This window comes from Dermacentor silvarum, chromosome 2 (assembly GCF_013339745.2).
Source record: "Dermacentor silvarum isolate Dsil-2018 chromosome 2, BIME_Dsil_1.4, whole genome shotgun sequence".
NCBI lineage: Eukaryota > Metazoa > Arthropoda > Arachnida > Ixodida > Ixodidae > Dermacentor > Dermacentor silvarum.
Genome location: NC_051155.1, coordinates 71,561,290 through 71,580,821, shown reverse-complemented (window position 1 = coordinate 71,580,821; position 19,532 = coordinate 71,561,290). Strand labels below are relative to the sequence as shown.

The 19,532-nt window shown below is 49.5% G+C and overlaps 1 protein-coding gene across 1 annotated transcript in view; it reads left to right on the top strand.

The window, feature by feature from the left end:
- LOC119441555 (probable ubiquitin carboxyl-terminal hydrolase FAF-X) overlaps nt 1–17,891 on the top strand; it is a 141,374-nt gene extending 123,483 nt beyond the window's left edge. Inside the window, exons 8-10 of the mRNA XM_049662784.1 lie at nt 11,217–11,584; nt 12,845–13,085; nt 17,604–17,891. Coding sequence (XP_049518741.1) covers nt 11,217–11,584; nt 12,845–13,085; nt 17,604–17,891 — 897 coding nt within the window. The remainder of the gene's footprint in view (nt 1–11,216; nt 11,585–12,844; nt 13,086–17,603) is intronic.
- Nucleotides 17,892–19,532: the final 1,641 nt, after the last annotated feature.

The following is a 19,532-nucleotide window of genomic DNA, read 5'->3' as shown; positions in this document are numbered from 1 at the left end:
CATTCAGACACGCCTCGAGCCGCGTTTCGTGTCAGCGGTGACGGCAGAAGCACAAGCATGCAGCGTTCGCGACTCTCTTCGCACGGTGTCCGCAACTGACTGGAAGGTCAATTTGATGGACTAGCCAGGCTATGAAATTTTCAAAGCCCACAAAACGAAGAGGCAAAGGTGCAAGAAGATGCCTGACAGCAATGATGCCAAAAATTACCAGCCCGATGCGTTCTAATAAACCTGCACTGCTTGCAAAACTTTGCAGCTCTTTTTCTCAATTGTGTGTTTTTTTTTGTCGGTCACCTTGCTCATGGAAAGCATAGCACAACAATGGCTGGACTGATTTTGATCCAGTTTGTTTTGCTGTGTTCCATAAACTGTGCTGCACATCAAGACAGTCTTGAAATGTTCATTTATCTTTCCATTATTTAATTATTTCAGATAACCGTATTTACACGATTGTAAGTCGACTCGAATGTAGGTCGACCCCCCCAAAATTGCATGTCTCAAAAAAAAAAGGGGGGGGGGGGAGAAAAACCACGCGAGTGCATTTCACTCAAGGGAAATTTATTGATTGGGTTGCTAAGACTACTCATCGTCACTAGAGTTGACCTCACTGGTACTGCTGCCATCATAGCTGCTGCAGTCCCACAGCACGTCGTCATCAAGTGTGAGTCCACACTTTGCGAACGACCGCACCACGACATACCGCACCACGACATCGCGCGGTACAGCCGCCCACGCAGAGAGGACCCACCCGCACACAGTAGCCAGGGAGGCCAAATTTTCTTGCGCTGAAGCCACCACTGCCGCACCACACGTTCACTGACTCCAGACTTGCGCTTCGCTGTGCAGTTGTTAGTTTCCTCAACATGGAGGATAGGAGCCCATTTGAACGCTGCTTAGAACGAGTGCCGAAAGTTCTTGGCACTCATGACAGGCGTGACGATTCAGCACAACAGAAGAAGTGACAGATGCGCGTGGCCGTCGAAAACAATCGTATCTCAAACAAAAGCTCTTCCGCCAACTACTAATACCCCCAAACGACGGCTCTTCTGCCAACTACCAATACCCCCCTAACAGCGGCTCTTCCGCCAGCTACCAATACCCCCCTAACGGCGGCTCTTCCGCCAGCTACCAATACCCCCCTAACGGCGGCTCTTTCGACAGCTACCAATACCCCCCAAACGGCAGCTCTTCCATGATCGATGCTCCCACAAGAGCCGTGCGCTCGCGGTGCACGCAATCAAAATGTATGCAATACGGTAAATTAATACGCTACGCTTCTACCGTAACCATAAAAACGTCGGTGCAAAGTTGTAACCACGCCATAGCGCCCCTGATTTCTCGTTTCTCTTGCCGTTACTAGCAGTACACGGTTCGGTTTCGATTCTAAGTCGACCCCCCAACTTTGGATTGCCAAATTTGAAAAAATGGATCGATCTACAATCGTGTAAATACGGTAACTTCATGGCTCTATGCGGTGAAACACAAGTCACATGCATATCATGTTGAGTAAAAAATTAGGAGGTCGCTAAAAAAAAAATCTAACACTGTCTTAATATAGATTAGACATTTGGGCAAACATACAAAGTATTCCCAGTTCCGTACCATGTTTTGTTACTGTGCCAGGCTGTCCACGAGCAAGGAACTTGTAAACTTTTGTAAATTCTTATAAAACAAAAACTAATGAAGATATCTTAATGAAATTTTAGATTTGCCTCTCTATTGCAATGTACAGTGTGTGTGCCAAATTTCAGCCCTTTCTGCCAAGAAACAAAAAAAGCTATTTTTCATCCCCTCCTCCTCCCTTAACCAGCATGGTTTCAGCGTGCGCAGACAAACATGAACACATCACACTCGATGACCGCTGATACTCGCTGTCAAAACGCTGGCATGAGGAAGCGCGGCAGCAACAGCGAGTGAAGTGACCTTCGTGCTGCTTCAATGCAAACTGAGCGGTGTTAACGAAGCACGCGCAAAGGTATCGTCGCACATTGCTTTCAAGATAAGGCGGCCGCGCTGCCCCCTCCTTCCACTCTCCTCCCCTCCCTTGAACGAGGAGGGAGACAGAGCTGCGATCGTCGGCGCCGAGAGCAAAAATCCGCCTACAGTGTCCATATGCTTGCCATCGCAATAAAGGTAGGACAAGCGTACCCACCAGACGCCATATCGGACGCCGAATCCTGCCGTGTCTCTCCTACTTCACGGCAGCAAGTTCAGGGTGCGTTTATTACGCGGGAGAAAAAAAAATCTAAATTTTTGACCACTAAAGTTGGGAGTGCGTTTATTACGCGATAAATACGGTAATTTGCAGGCACAATTGTCATAGACTGATCTAAGCAGCGTGCTTGCCTCAATGTACACCACAATGTAAGCAAGTCATAGAATTCAGCACTCTGCGATGGGTGATAAAAAGTGTTGCAACATAGCTACAAGCAGCCCAAGTCCACTGTTAGGGGGAGCTAGGTAATTGCCCAGCGTTCAAACAAGTCAAGACAAGTCAACCGAGAGCCTTGCGAACTCTCCAGTCGGAATACCCTTGAGTCATTGACCACTACCCTCCCCTCTCTATGGCGACTAAGAAAAGTGTGAACTGGACGAGTCTCCATGCTACGCCCGCACATTATCAGTGAGCACCACTGCACTGTGGAAGTAATGCGCAACGTAACAGACAAAGGGTACTCTGCGCGGCCTTCTATGTGCCGGCATGCCCAAAGTCACCAAAATCAAGACCCTATTGGCTCCCTCCCGCAGCTCGTGTAGGAGCCAATCATGATCGAGAAATTCGATCCTGATCTGGTGCGCTTGCTACCAAAAATGCGCCGCGTGACACTCACATTAGACTTTCATGAAGTTGTGCCAGTTCAGCTCTGCTTTTTTAGCTTTATGGAGTAGTCGCTTTTATCAAATTACCACTTATATTGAATTTTTTGGCCATCGCGTTCACTTCGTTATAACGAGGGTTTGCTGTATATGTTTTAAAACAGTCGGGAATATCAGGCCAAGGCCTCTGGTATCTTTTGCTTCATGGTGCTGGAACTCCCATGTCTACTGATCCCCGGTCACAACAGTATCTTTCGGTCAGCTCATCTATCCAGTCAAACATGTTTGCAGTAGTGGTTCCACCCTTATTGTGAATCAACCAGTTAAACATCTCATCCTCGCACATTTTCGGACTCGAGTACTGTAGCATGATAACATGGTAAACTTCTTATACAAAGCAAGTTCCACCAAGGGTGGAATCATGAATGTACAATATTTACATGATTCTAATGCGTCCTCGAATCGAATGCGCGCCCAATTTTTGCGGGCTTACAAGGTGACAATAAACGTGCACCTGATTGTAATATGCACCTGAATGTGCATGCACCAATGCACCCAAGTGTGACATGCACCTTACTGTAAAATGCACCTGATTTTAAATATATATATATATTGACCCTTATTGAGACGATCCCATGGGCGCTGTCATGTTTGATCACGTGGCGCCGAGTCCACTGCTTGCCTCAACTGCCTTCATTGCCTCCGTGTTGACGCAATGGATGTGTATGACGCTGGTGCAGCTTAGTAAACCTCTGTTTCGAGAGATATCGTAGATGGTGACTGGGTAAACGACACAAAGCTTTGGCCACAGTTTCAAAGAACGTATAAAAGCACTTTCGAAGCTGATTAAGCTGTCCAAATGGCGTGAGCAGCATAGTATTCTATTAATATTATTCAAGATACCCCCAAAGGCCCTCATTATGAGGGTATTACATGGGGAGGGGGTCACAGGTTCAAGTTCAAGTTTATTGCTTCATTAGTGGTACATATATGCAGTAGAAAATATACAGAAAGAGGTCCCACAGTTAGAAACTGCAGCGGGACCTCTTGTTCTTGGTTACATAATATTATATAAATAAAATGGCGTCAATTGCGGTTATGAATAAAGAACGAATTACACAATTTCTAGAATGTTAAAGCAATACAAGTTATGGCAACACATCACAACATAAAAAATGTGCATAATAAGCAGCATAAAAAATTCATCAAAGAAATGCAGTTTACAAGGTACTAATATAAGCTCTCAGTGAACGTTGGTATGACGATAATGTAGGTGAGGATTTCACGTGAGCAGGCAAGTTATTCCACATTTTCACACTAGCAAAACCAACAGTTAGTTGGCCGTAGTTGCTGCGTGATTTTGGAAGTAAAAGGTTATTTTGTAAAGAGAACCTGGTAGTGTTAGGATTAGCAAGACTATTCCTGCCAATGATATAATGTAATTGTGGATTTTTAAGTAGGCGGTAAATAACAATGCTGTGGTTGTACCAGATAACTTTATTTATTGTGAGGAGATTTAACTCAGTGAAAACGGGGGTAACATGAGCGTTATATGGAGCCAAAGCAATTATATGGACAGCGTTATTTTGGATGTGCTGATACAGTAATTTAAATGGCTATAACAGGGTTCGCACAGCCCCTTGAAATCCTTGAATATCCTTGATATTGACAGTATAAGTTCAAGGGCCCTTGAAGCTACTTGAATACCCGTGGGCTCCTTGTAATCCTTGAAAATCCCGTGGGATTTGTTCCGCTACAGGAAATTAACGATGTACCTCCGCAAGTCATGCTGATATTTAAGGCCCTATCGCTTACGAATGCCCATGAAAACAAGCTGTGTTGACTAAAGGGCAACATCAGGAAGTTTCGGTTTTAAATCTCGCAGCCCCTACGTCGTCTGGCAACAAATATGCATTGGAAATCCAATCCAATGCGAGACATATCGCTCGCTCGGCTTGCGCATAGTGCCTAGAATATACTCTAGTGTGCCGTCCACCGAGAGTCTCCAACGCAGGACGAAGGCTGTGATGCCTGCCGCCGTGGGCCACCAGATGGCGATGCCTGTCGGCACCATGCTAAATCCTGCGGTGTTCGACTCGCGTTCGTTTGCGATGCATTGATTGCTACGTGTTGATTGCAATGCGTAGTTCATTTCTCGCCTTGCTGCCGCTTTCGTTGCATTCTTTTCTTCTTGTGAGTGGGTTTTTTGCATCTATGTGTGCACTCGTCTGTCTAAAGAAACTTTGAACAGGCTGCGAAACCGCGATTTCCCAGAGACGCGGAAAGAACCGGCTCATCTCATTACCCAGCGCGTCCGCAGACCCCGAACGTATTGCGGATTGGGACAAGAACATAAGAGGCAGATCGCCGGGCAAATGGGCAGACTCGCGTCGTGTCTTGCCTGAAGTCCGCCCATGTCTCAGCATGGTCCGGCACAGTCTCGAAGTGCAGCGCACCAAGCGGCCGGCGGCGGCAGGCATCACACTCGGTGCTACCGCGACACCCGCTCTCGGCACACTAGTATGTGTCATTTAGGTACTATAGTCGGGCTATAGTGCCTAGAAGTATATTCTAGGCACTATAGTCGGGCCGTTTGTCGGCCTCGTGTGCGCCATTGCAGTGAAGTACGCGTTTGCGTTGTGTGTTTACTTTGACAAGATGCCAGGCGGGAAGTGCAAGTTTCAGCCTGCGTGGCTGCAACATACGGACTATCGTCACTGGGTGAGACCGGAACCAAGCGATCCTTATCGAGCAATGTGCGCATTATGTCAGAAGACGGTCGACATTGCAACGATGGGGGAATCTGCCTTGAAGAGCCACCAGAAAGGCGAAAGGCGACGAAGTTTCCGTCGAACAGCCAAATAAAAAGAAGCGGAGATAACAGCTCTTGAAAGAGAAATTAATGCGAAAATAGGGCTCCTTTCCTAAGTCATCTGAGGAAATAAAATTACGCTAACACTCCTTGAATTCTGCCTTTTTGCATCCTTGAAATCCTTGAAATGTCCTTGAATTTCCAGCCAAATATTGTGTACGAACCCTGCTATAAATAAAGGCATAATACATTGTCAGGAGAGTGTGCTTTTGAAAGTAGTGTCTGGCCTTTAAAAGCACCCTGATACCATAAGCGGCTTTCTTTTTTATGAAGCTGACATGCAAATTAAACTTTAGAAAGGAGTCTAATTGAATACCTAAAAATGAGCACTCATTAGATGGTAATATTGGGTGGGAAGCTATGTACAGTGGTGGAAGGTTAGGGCGAGGTTTATTGTGTGAAATAAAGACCATAAACTTCGTTTTCTGAGGGTTAATTAGCAATTTATTTTTTTTGCACCAACTACTGATATTATTTAGTTCATCATTTAAACGCTCAGTTAGCGTACAGATGTCGTTATGGGAAGCGTAAACAGTGGTGTCGTCCGCGTACAAAAGACATTCTGTAGAAGTTAGACAGTTTGGGACATCATTAATGAAGATTAGAAATAAGAGGGGGCCGAGTATGGACCCCTCTTATTGGTCACAGATTGGTCACAAGCATTGGTCACAGATTATACTTATACATCGTACTACAGTCGAATCCCCCTACAACAGGGGTTCTCAAGCATGTTCGTTCCGGGGCACCCTGCTAAGCTCCATGAAGCGCCAAGGACACCCCCCCCCCCCCCGAATTAACTGAATAAAAATGTCCTAATTAAACTAATGGGTAATGGAAGTTCTGTGGATCGAGCACACCTCTTGTTCGCCGTTTGAGCCACTTAATTGGTGAGCGCGGGACCACGGAAAATTTATCAGTGGCTCGTGGAACCCCGAGCAGGGGCCTGCGGAACCCCAAGGTTCCGCGGAACCCACTTTGAGAACCCATGCCCTACAACAAATGCCGCTACAATGAAATTTCCACCAGAAACAAGATTTTCCGATTCCCCGTCAGCTGCCCATAGAAAGTAATACAAAAATGTTCCTTAATAACGACGGCGTTTTATTCGGTATTTCCGTTTCAACGAACACTTCGAGAACGAAATTTGGTCAAGCGGACAACTGATGCTGGACGTGCAGATGCATAGTCACAATAAAGCAGCATAGCTCTAGAGCTTTTATGGAAGTTGCCGCACATTAAATCAACACTTCTGTGCCCGCTTTGGTAACATTGCAGCTGTGGCGTTGCTTGAGATCGCGGGTTCTGCCACTACGGCGTGCCTGATAATCCGATTGTGGTTTTGGCATCTACAGCCCCATAATTTAGTTAAAGTGTAACACTTTTGTCATGATGCGAGGTGTCATGTGAGGCAATGATGATAACCTTCGTGGAGGTTATGAACAATGGTGCACAAGAACACTTCAAGCATATGGCCTCAGCTGTTCTGCTCAGCTGCTCAGCTGCTCCGCTCGTTCGAGCTGAGCGCGAGAGTAGAACGGCGACAAGACAGCAAGAACGGTGGCAAGAGCAACATAGTGCATAAATAAATGTGGGCAACCACAAGTCATCAGGTGACTGGAGACCGTGTGGTGACTATCGCGCCCTCAACAACTCAGCTGGGCGTTTTGATGGATGGGCGAATGCGTAAACTGAAGCCCCACCATACTTACTACCACTGTTTAGAAGGAGCTTTAGCGTAAACTTGAGCGGCCTGCATGGTGCAGCCACCTGGTGGTGGAGAGCTTAAACCAGTCAGAGACACAGCTAATGTTGCTGTAACCAAGTGTCAAACCTTTTAAACATTCAATATGACAACGGGTTTACGATTATGCTGCTGCCAAAAATTTACACCACCAGCAAAGTAGAGTACACTTGGTTACTGCTGTATTAGCTCTGTGTCTGGTTAAGCTCCATGCCACCAGGATGATGACCATGCAGGCCATTCTCGTCGCGTCCACTCATCCAGTAAAACACGTAGTCTGCTTGTGTTTGCATTTACCCAAATAACGGACATGCCTAACTCTATTGTGGTAGAGAGTAGATATCCTCTGTTGTGAAGTGACAGCCACAAACAAATACATGCTTGCACCGATTAGATATCGACAACCTGATGCACTGCAGCCAAAAAACAGTTAAAGCTTCTGACTAAAAAAAAATAGAAATCAATCAAATATGTACCCAGTTTTTTTATCATGTGTGGGTCTCACACGTGCTCTTGGGACAAAGGAAAGACAACACAGTAGTGCAAACAGTCAAAAGGGCATTTATTGCACCTTTCATACACTAATGCATACTAGCTGAATTACTACCCAAATAACATTCACATGGGCGCGCGACAAATCAAGGAAGTCCGACTCACTGCGACCGGATAGCGAGCGAATATGTTCGACCCATGCTATGACACCATCGCCTAATCGTTCACGTGTACGGTCACGCGAACGGTGGCACATTCGAACGATTCGTGTTGTGGAGATGGGTTTGCACAAGGCTTACCCTACGAGCGACGGTCAGGAAAGAGCACGACGCTCCTCCGCTCCGCAACGCACAAAGGCGCTACGGCAGGGTTCGTCGACTCTCCGACACGGCGCAGAGAAGGCTCTGGAGTCAGATCGTCAACAAACACGGCTTTATTTACCCAAGATACAGCACAGTGCGACAGTCACGGCGCTTACAGGCCAAGGCTCACCGCAAGACCGATCGAGTACACGCGCCCGCTGCGCTAGGGCTAACCAGGTAGCGGTCCGCCAAGTGCGAGAATGAGGAGTCGCGAGAACAAAGGCCTGAAGTAACCATCTCATTGCGGGCCTGTGAGCATCTGCCGCGGCGAGGGAGTGCTCAGCGGACGAGAGCTCGGTTGGAGAGGGTGCCTGGGGGCCGCCGCACGGGAGGCCAGTCAGGGCGCGTCCCAGTGACGTGTTTTTGCGGGGCAAGTCCAATTCCGGTGGCGGAGAAGCACTGTTTGTGCGGGAAAATAGGTCCAGCGCGCTCGCCATGTCCGCCATGTTGCCGTTACGGCGGTGGTTCCCGGAGATCGAGCTGGGGGACGAGGCACGGGAAATCACCTCGATCCCCACAGTGTTTGTCCATACCGGTGTCCTGCTCCTAGCCACGCGAGACAGTCTCGCGAAATGTGGACCGGCGCACGCACGGGACGTCTGCATTGCTCATCGACCCCAACCCGAAAAAGGAAGCTCGCATTCAACCTTTTGCTCCTAAGTCACCCCGCCGTTCGGTGGCGTTAACATCACGACACTCGCGCCATCTCTCGCAATGCGCTGCAACCACCACGACCGCCGCCGGCGCTTAGCCACGCGGAGAAGCCGGATTACAGGAGACGCGAGCTATACGGGGAAAACAACTTCAAGGGACCCATGAGAGTCACGCATCGCCATACATGCAAGATTTATCATACCTCAAATTGTGACAGTAAGAAAAAGGAAAAAGGCAGAACCTGCATACTTTACCGTCACAAAATGGAACTTTATTTACCTAATGTCCATCGTCATCACTCTCAGACAGCCCTTTATCATCGTTTATGAAGAACCACAACGTCTCATTTTCCGTACGGTCTAAGCACATTTGATGTGCAGCATTTATCGATGGAGTGAAACATGGTTGTCCTAACATTAAGAGACAGGAAGAGAGGGGTGTGGATCAGAGTGCAAACAGGGATAGGCGATATTCTAACTGACATTAACAGAAAAAAAATGGAGCTGGGCAGGCCACGTAATGTGTAGGATGGAAAACCGGTGGACTATTAGAGTTGCAGAATGGATACCAAAAGAAGCGCAGTAGAGGACGGCAGAAAACTAAGTGGGGTGCAAGGAAAGTTGCAGGTGCAAGTTGGAATAATCTAGCGCCTGCCAGGTGTAATTGGAGAGATTGCAGGGAGAGGCCTTCATCCTGCAGTGGACATAAATATAGGCTGATGATGATGAAGATTTATCAAAGAACTCTGCAACAATCGGAAACGGCATGGTGGCCCACGCCTAGACTAATCAATTTGCTAGTTTGTCCTGCGACAAATGCAATTCTCTGGAACACCAAGAACATGTGATGTAAATCGTTGCTGCTAGCTTATCACTTGAATGTGCTTTCATAGTCAAACTGAAAAGTGACGTGTCGTCATCGTCACAATGTGTGTGAACTCGTTTTGTCGCGATCCATGGTCATCATCTTGTGATGGCAATGGTTACGACACTGGCTAGGCTGGCTCTGACGGTAGGCTTTTGTGAATACCGTAAATGTGGTTTTGGTTTCCTATCGGATTGCTCTACCCAAGCAATTTTTGGACGAATTTTCTTGGGGGAAAAGGTGCATGTTAGAATTAGGTAAATACTGAAAGCTATTATTTCACTTGAAAATTTTTCTGGTAGAGGCCGAAAATAGGTGTTTTTGATGGGAGGTGAGGCATGTTCGATGCATTCCTTAAGCACCGCCGAGACGGATGTTGGGTGCGTGTGTGATGAACAAGCCAAGCTCAAATAATTTGGCGAAGGCTTTGTTTTTAGGATCAAAATCCCATAGAAATGCACTGGTGCGGGCCGGGACCACTTCTGAAACACTTCTGATTTGACACGTGCTGCAAGTTTGAATAATGTGTGTGCTTTATTAGAATGAGCTGGAAGGGCAGACGGCAGCATATTTTCTTACAGTGTCAGCATGCCGTCACATAGCTGGTTCATTTCTTTCATTGTTTTTCATGTGGCTGGATTAGTTCTTTATAAGTAATCTGGACATAAAATGGTTCTCATATCTGACGCTCCTGTACAGCATCCTTCCATGTAGAGAGTTCTCGCATTCATTAAACAAAACACTCACTGAAGAATTGACAATACTGAAGGCATTCTACAACTCTTGGCATTTCACCATTCTGAAGATGCAAGAAATGTTCTGAACCTAAATTTTAAATCGAGAGAAATTATTTCCGCCTTGAGGGATTAATAACTCTACGCGTCGCAAGCTGTCACACACTGCTGTCTTGCTCACACGGACAGTGTGGGGGATGTCAATGTTCACAGCGACCTATACTCTCGATATTGGGTGTACGTATGTGCTGAGCCACGGGTACGCTGCGCTGAATCACAAGAAAAACGGGTCACTTGTTTGGGTCGCATGTTGGCCGGTGTTGGTGCTTATGAAAGACAATCATTGCGAAGCGAACAAGACTGCCTGGCATACGCAAAGGCAGCAGCGATTTCCGTGCCGCCTCTACACTGCCGGTGAGTGATAGGTTGCTAGACTAGACGGGAAGATCCCTGCTGTGTTGTCCCCTGCCAAGAAGTACCGGCGCAACATCTCCCATTCACATGCGAAGTCAACGTCAGCCCTTTGGTCCCGACAAGATGTTACATTGTCGTCACATGATGCAAACTTTTCTCCCGTGACAATGAAACAGTCTTTTGCACCTTTGTCAAGGCTGGCATCTTTGATCGCCTGCTTTGCTGTTGGGTGGTGCAGCCTTCCAAGCCCAACGTGCTCTGTGCAGGGTTGGGTGGTGGACCTGATCAACCGCTTTGGCAACCTGGGGGGCTTCACCATCCTGCTGGAACGGTTCCGCTCGGGACCCCCACTGTCCGTGGCTGTCATAGCTGCACTCATCCGGCCGTTTGGGCTGTGCCACAGCCTGCTGACAGTACCCACAGTGGAGCGGTACCTGATGCCCATCGTGTCACTGGTGCCCGCCTTCCTGGAGCGCCTGTCGGACGAGGAGCTCAAGCGCGAAGCCAAGAACGAGAGCAAGAATGATGCCCTGGCGGCCATTGTACGTGCCTTGCGCTCTCTTGCCGCCATGGTGCCCCACCAGGAAGAGACTGTGCGCGCGCTCGAGATGTTCCGCCTGCGCATGATCCTCAGGTATGAGCTGCCGGTTGAATTTATTCGAGCCACACAGAATGCAATTTGATGGATTGCTTCCAGATGTTGCACGGTAATAAGAACATTGTTGTAGAGAGGCAAATGAGTAACATGGAGCAGAAGGTTTGCATACAGTCTTACTTACAGTCTAGAAAAGCCAAGACGACAGAAGCAAGACATGAACAATACTCGGCTGATGGTCGTCTTCCTCTGCTTCATGGAACTGATTTGAAACATAGCATCTCCTTGTGGGGCAGAGCACTGTCTCACAATAATATACCCACACACCACGGCGCCACCGTAGACCACAGCGTCTACACCTTCGCATAGCATAGCGAAAGCTTTACTCAATGTGTCCTCCCAACCGCAGCTACCTTTGTCTCATTGGCGCTGTAGAATAGGGGTTCAACATATCTCACTCGTAACTAACTACGGTGCAAATTATAGTTTTTTTTGAAGCGTAAAACAAATTTTTGTTCTAAGCTAGAAGGGCATGCATTCTTACTTTTATTGGTCAGACATGTGATTTTCTGTTTTGCTTCGTTAGCGAGAGTGACATTTCAAGGGCTAGGTAGCAGGCAGCAGCAGCGCATATCAAAGTGGGCAAAGTAGGCTAAGAATGCTGATCGCATGAGAATATTAATTGTGTACTCAGCTGCTGAAATAAAATGTGCTAATGAGTGAGGGCCTTCCTTGCAACCCTGCACAATTACAGTCGAACTTGGATATATCGAATCTGAAGGGCTTCACAAAAAAGTTCAATATATAGATAATTCGATATATAAAGTAATAGGCTCTGTGGCAAATGGCGGCTTCGGTCAGTTTTCGCTACACATGCAATATATTTTGTCCGTCTAGTGTAGGCTGTCTGGGTAAGTTTGAGAGGTCCCAAACCGCAGGTGTGGTATGCTTCTGCGGTGTAAACAACATAGCAGGTGCACGTAAGTGCAGTTTCAGTGACGCTACCTTCATGTGTGCTGGCATCTGCTGCGCTGCTGCTTTGCACCTGCACCTTTGCACCTGCACCTTTGCACCTGCACCTTTGCACCTGCACCTTTTCACCAAGCTGGCACTGTCGGCAGGATGAGTGCAGAAAAATTATGAACCAGCCCTGCACCTTTCCTGAACATTTTAAAACGAACTGCAGGGTTTAGAGGGTGCAACGCCTCGTATTTACCGCATCTGCATTTACCATCATCAGCCGCCCAGCTTGTTCTTCGTCGTAGCGCGAGCTCGACTGGAATAAACGGTTCCTTATAGGTGGTGGAAGGTGCTTTTCGTTCTGGAAGACCTCTCGCCCTTCTCACTGGAGCTCCGCTTGGGTCGCCGCATACCACCTACTGCCATGTCTGCTCAAGACAATCTGAGCACGTCCACTACTACCACCCCAGCACAGCCTTCGCAATCTGTCGTGGCTATCCACAACCGCCACCATGACCCACCAGTCTTCGCTAGTCTGCGGGGAGATGACGTTGAGGAATGGCTCCAGAACTACAACCTGGCAAGCGACTTTAATAAGTGGGATAACTCACAGAAGTTGCACAATGTCCCCTTCTACCTCACTGACGTCGCGAAAGCCTGGTTTTGAAACCATCAGCCTGATCTCCCCAACTGGGAAACGTTCACGCAGCAACTTCGTCAGATCTTCGGCGCTTCCACTGTTTGCACTGAGGCTGCGAAGAAGAAGTACAGTGAGCGCGTCCAGCTCCCCGGGGAACTGTACAAATCATACAATGAGAATGTGCTAGCTTTGTGCAAACATGTCAACGCCATCATGTCCCAGACCGACCACATAGGGCATATTATTAAAGGCATAAACACCGTCGCCTTTAGTGCACTCCCTACGCAAAATCCTACCACCATCCAAGATATAATAGCTGTTTGCCAGCACCTAGGGGAACTTCAATCTCTATGGCTTGTGGGAATCCTCGGGTCGCGTCAACGTCGAACGTCGCGTCAAGCGCATGCGTGCCAGGGAGAGTTGGGAGAGGGGAAACTTTCCTTCCACGGGCAGCGCGCAGGAATCGCAAGCGCTATCAGCGCCATCGGGTGGGTCACGTGAGATCCTGCTGATATCGCCCGGGTCTCTTTGGTCCCCAGCAAGCGGCGATGGCGGAAGTCTCCGCCGCCGCTCCCGTATTCCTGCACGTGGTTAGTCAACCGCGTTCTTGCCGCGGCAAACGCCGCGGCCCCCCCCCGTATTCCCCAGTTGGTAAGTCGGAAGCCCTTCTTTACCTAGTGTATTATTCTCTTCGAGGGAACCCTCAGCAATGTCAACTATAGCTAGCTGGCCTGCTCGAAGTATTAGTTGCAGTCGTAATAAATGCTTTCCGAGTGTACACGTGGTTGTCGTCTATTGTTTCCTCGAGCTTGTATTGGACCGCGGTTGATGTGCAGGCATGCGCCTACCGCGGGGCTCGGGGTGTCGAGGCAGACGGCCGTCGGCGATCCCCACCATATCCCGACATTTGGCGTTCCCAACGTGGGGCAAGCTCTTGGAAAACGGTACGACGATCGGTTCGGTGCGAAGAAGGCTTTGTCCGGACCATCGTTAGGCCTCACCCAAAGGCGTGATTGCTAGCTAGGTTGGGCGTGTGCTTTCTTCTTGAGTGCGAGTTAACGCTGCGCCAATGTCGCCGAACTCGTGTAGACGCTGAGATTTGCAGCGAGTTTTCTCCTAAGAGTACGCCCGAAGCGAGTGAGTGCAGCAGTCAGCGCGGGGGTCGATTTTCCCTGTACATATGTAAATAGCCTCCTTTCTGTATCTTTGGCTCTGGGAGCTGGGCGCCGGAAACGCTGGCTAGGACGTCAGCGGGGCGCAGTGCCAGGAGTCTGCTCGGAAGCTGCGTGTTGAGCAGCGAGCGGGGACCACTTAGCTAGGCCTGCATCCCCTCGCGGCGGCTCATTGGAACCCTTTATGGGTCTTTTGTGGCATTGGTATCCGTCATGGACGTGATTAGGCCTAAGGCTCTGCGGAGCTGCCGGTCGCATGTTCGAAGACGACCATGCCATGACATTTAGCGGGTGCAACCAGATTCGCTAGTTGTACTATACTCGCCCGAGTGGAGAAACCTCGTTCGAAATAGAATGCTTATTTTGTTCAGATGAATTCAATATTTTGCGGGCGGAATAACCGAAATCTCGGGGGACCAGAGAGCGCTTTGTTCATACGAGCATCGCACACTTTCGCGCTGTATCGGACCGGAAAAATTCGTTCGAAGCGAATAACTTCATTCAAACGAACTGGATTGTTTTTCTTTCTCGTTGCCGCATAAAGCTATGCGGTAGACGGGTGGTTCAGCATCGTGTCAGACGGCCGACGCTACGGCGGCCTCTACTGCCCTAATTGTAAGTGTTTGTGGAGTGCATTTGAGCGACTTTGCAGAACGAGTGAAGCCGCCTGGACTTGTTATTGGTGCCATCGTCCACGTCCCTGTCTGCTGTCTTGGCCTCAAATTGCAGCGGAGGCACCTCCCTGTTCTCGGCCCGATGCGGTAACTCATGGCAGCCACAATGAGGGAGGCCCACCATCATACACTCCCACGAGGATGCGTCGGTGCGAGGTTCATCGAGCCGTCGCGCGCGCCGCTTCGCGAAAGCCCTGACCCGCTGTTCCTGGGTGGACATTGCGGCGCGCATCTTGAGGGCAAGCCATCTTCAGCCCCCGTCATCATCAACCACTGTGACGGCTGCCACATGTGGGCGGCCGCCACACAGGACTGTGCTGTGTATCAACGTGGATTCGGACATTTCCTGCCGGTGTTTACCATCGCATCTGCCCGGATACTTTGTCAATGCCGTCGTTCCAGCAATTTCTCCGCCGTAGGGCAATATGGGTGGAGGGATGTGGGAATCCTTGGGTCCCATAACCGCCGCACGGGCAGCGAACGTCGCGTCAAGCGCATGCGTGCCAGGGAGAGTTGGGAGAGGGGAAACTTTCCTTCCGCGGCCAGCGCGCGGGAATCGCAAGCGCTATCAGCGCCACTGGGTGGCTCACGTGAGATCCCGCTGATATCGCCCGGGTCTCTTTGGTCCCCAGCAAACGGCGATAGCGGAAGTCTCCGCCGCCGCTCCCGTATTCCCGCATGTGGTTAGTCAACCGCGTTTTGCCGCGGCAAACGCCGCGGCCCCCCCCGTATTCCCCAGTTGGTAAGTCGGAAGCCCTTCTTTACCTAGTGTATTATTCTCTTCGAGGGAACCCTCAGCGATGTCACCTATAGCTAGCTGGCCTGCTTGAAGTATTAGTTGCAGTCGTAATAAATGCTTTCCGAGTGTACACGTGGTTGTCGTCTATTGTTTCCTCGAGCTTGTACCGGACCGCAGTTGATGCGCAGGCATGCGCCAACCGCGGGACGCGGTGTGTCGAGGCAGAGGGCCGTCGGCGATCCCCACCAACCTGACAGCTATACACGGATAACACAGACCTCCGTCTGCCTTTGGGAGGAACTTCACGGTGGACCTGATGGACCTCTGAGGATCTCTGAGGGTGCTCTCCCTGTGCGACAGGACCTGGCGTCGCCCCTTCTCCGACCGGCTTACACGAGATAATCAAGCAAGAGATCGCCTCTACGTCACGTCTAACGTGCTCCGACAGTCCCTGCGCTTGACAGGTGCCAACATATGCCGACGTTGCGGCTCTCCCTCCGGTTACCGCGGATCCTCTACCAACGGACCACTACAGTAGCCGGCGGATTTTTCGTACTCCAAAAATTCGGACTTGTTTCTAGAGAAGATTTCTAGAGAAGAAAATGTATGGGTCAATTCCAGTGACATTCGAGATGGCGACGTTCTCATTCTTCCCTACGGTCACACGCTATCTAGAGGAATTCTTATTATTCCTGGCCTTGTTCGCTTCTCTCATGGCTCTGCATTCCTCACCGCGTTCAACAAAACTACCGAACCTCCACTACCACCCCTTGGATCAAGTGTCACTTGCGCAATTGATACACAGCCTAATGCAGTTGTTGCCATTTCACCTGTGCGACCAGAGTCAACGTCCTCGCCACTCACTGCCTGCTTCACACCGCTGTCGGCAACCATAAGCCCTGATCGGACTGCTGCCCAGAGTCGCGCTCTGCTCGCACTATTAGAAAAACACCGTTCCTTGTTCGACGTCAATTCGCCAGCCCTCTGTATGATGGCAGCCGCGACTCATCACATACACACTGACGGCTCCCGCATTGTTCACCGGCGGCCATATCGCGTGTCTCATAAGTAGTGCGAAATCATAGAGGAAAATGTATCGGACATGCTTCGACGGAATATCGTACGACCTTCCTCGAACCTCTGGTCCTCTCCAGTTGTTCTAGTGCAGAAGAAATACGGTTCAGTGCGTTTTTGTGTCGATTACCGTGCCCTGAACAAGATCACGCGCAAGGATGTTTACCCTTTGCCACGGATCGACGACGCACTAGATTCTTTACAGGGTGCCGAATATTTTTCTAGTCTTGATCTTAGATCCGGCTACTGGCAAATACTGGTGTCAGAGTCTGACAAGGAGAAAACCGCTTTTGCCACGCCAGATTAGCTATGCGAGTTTAGTGTGATGCCCTTTGGGCTCTGCAATGCTCCTGCCACCTTCGAACATATGATATATAATGCCCTGCGTGGTTTAAAATGGAAGACCTGTCTTTGCTATCTCGACAACATCGTAGTGTTTTCAACCACGTTCCCAGAACACCTGTAGCGTATTGAACAAGTGCTAACCTGCCTCACAAACACTGGCCTACAGCTCAACACGAAAAAATGTACTTTCTCAGCGAAGTCTATAAAAGTTATGGGGCACTTAGTCAGCAAAGAAGGCATTCGACCAGACCCTGAGAAACTATCCGCCGTCCTTGAGTTTTCTCGTCCCCTGTGCCAAAAAGACCTGCGCAGTTTTCTCGGACTGGCTTCGTATTTACGGTGCTTCATACGCAACTTTGCTGCGCTTGCGTCGCCGCTCCATCAACTCCTCTCAAATAACATGCCCTTCATTTGGTCCACCGAATGTGAAAGTGCCTTTTTGACACTCCAGCAGGGCCTGACGTCCGACCCAGTACTGTGCCACTTCGACCAAAGTGCAGCTACTATCATCCACACTGACACCAGCAGTCATGGCCTCGGTGCTGTTCTCCTGCAACGTGACACCACCTTGCGCAAACGAGTCGTTGCTTACGCCTGTCGGGCGCTGACTGCTGCCGAGAAAAATTATACCATCACCGAACAAGAGTGCCTTGTTGTAACAAGAGTGCAAAAGTCTCGGCCATACCTCTACGGCCGCCACGTTACAGTCGTCACCGACCATAAAGCACTGTGCTGGCTATAGTCGCTAAAGAACCTCTCGGGTCGCCTTGGTCACTGGGTGATCCGTATTACGATTTCGACGTTACCTACCGGTCTGGAAAGAGTCACCCAGACGCAGATCATTATCTCGTTGCCCTTTGCAGAGCAATAATGACTCAGCATCGCCTAATCGTACTGATGTACAGCCCGAGACCACTTCATCACCCTTGTCCATCTCAACGCTCGACTGTTTGAAACCTAATCACTAGTCTGTCCTTGTTTCCCACCAATGTGGTGCCGATTCATACTGCCAAACTATTCTTGATCGCATGGAAGGTTCTGATTCACCTCTGAATGCCCCACTCCGTCGACAACTTAAACAATTCAAGCTTCATGATGGGGCTTTGCATCGCTATATTTATCACGTCATGGCAACAAATAGATACCCATCATACTACGTTCTCATACCACGCTTGAAGCCTTTCATGATGATCCGACGGCAGGTCATCTCGGATACCACAAGGCATACGACAGAATACGCAGTCGGTGCTCTTGGCCCGGCCTCTCTTCTGCCGTAGCCAGGTACGTCGCATCATGCGTTCTTTGTCAACGCCGCAAACGACCTACGACTTCTCCTTCTGTTTTTTTGCAACCTCTTCCTTGACCCCCTTCACCCTTCGAGGTCATCGGAATAGACTTGTATGATCCTCTTCCCAAGACCTCCAATGGCAGTCGCTGGATTGTTATGGCCGTAGACCATCTGACACACTATGCTGAGAAAGCCTGTATACAATCTGGGAGTGCTGCTGAAGTCGCCAATTTCTTTCTACGCCAGATCCTCTTATGTCACTGAGCTCCACGCGTTCTCCTCAACGACCGCGGCAAAGCCTTCCTGTCTCTTCTTATCGAAGTTCTGCAAGCCTCTAACGCTGTTCACAAGACCACTTCGAGTTACCACCCGCAGACTAACAGCTTTACAGAGCGTTTTCATTGTACTCTATTGGATATGATTGCAATGTACATCAGCTTCGACCACCCCAACTGGGATGCAATCGTGACATTTGCTTACAATACGGCTGTGCAACACACCACCGTTTTTTCTCCATTTTTCCTCGTCTCTGGCCGCTCACCTAGTTTCGTTCTGGACATATCGTTCCTTACGGCTCCCGTGTCCTCAGCAACGCCCTTCTGAGAACAATTTTTGTCTCGCCTCGAAGCCTGCCGTCATCGAGCCCGCATTAACACCGACATCGCTCAGGATGTTCGGAAGCATCGCTACGACTCGACTCACCGGGTTGTCACTTTTCCCCCTGGTGACGAAGTTCTTCTATGGACTCCTGTGCCCCGCAGGGGCGTCTGCGCAAGTAGGCGTTTGGTGTGTTGCGACACCACGGACCCGAGCACATGGGAGTTGGACCCTCCTGCGTCTAACCGTGCGCGGCTTAGCCGTGTCCGGGGAAAAGGGGATCCTGGAGGTTGAGCCGAAGCCGGGTGTTTGGACCTTTATGGCCCCCTGGCGGACGCAACACACCTCTTTGGCCTCGGCTTCACGTAGACGGCACCCCCGGACTGACCCACCCGGGGGGAATCGGTAGTTGCCCTTTCCTGTCCTTCTCTCCCAATCTTCGTCTTTCTCTTTCACTTTCAATCTTTCCTGTCCTCTCTTTATTTTCCTTTTACTTCC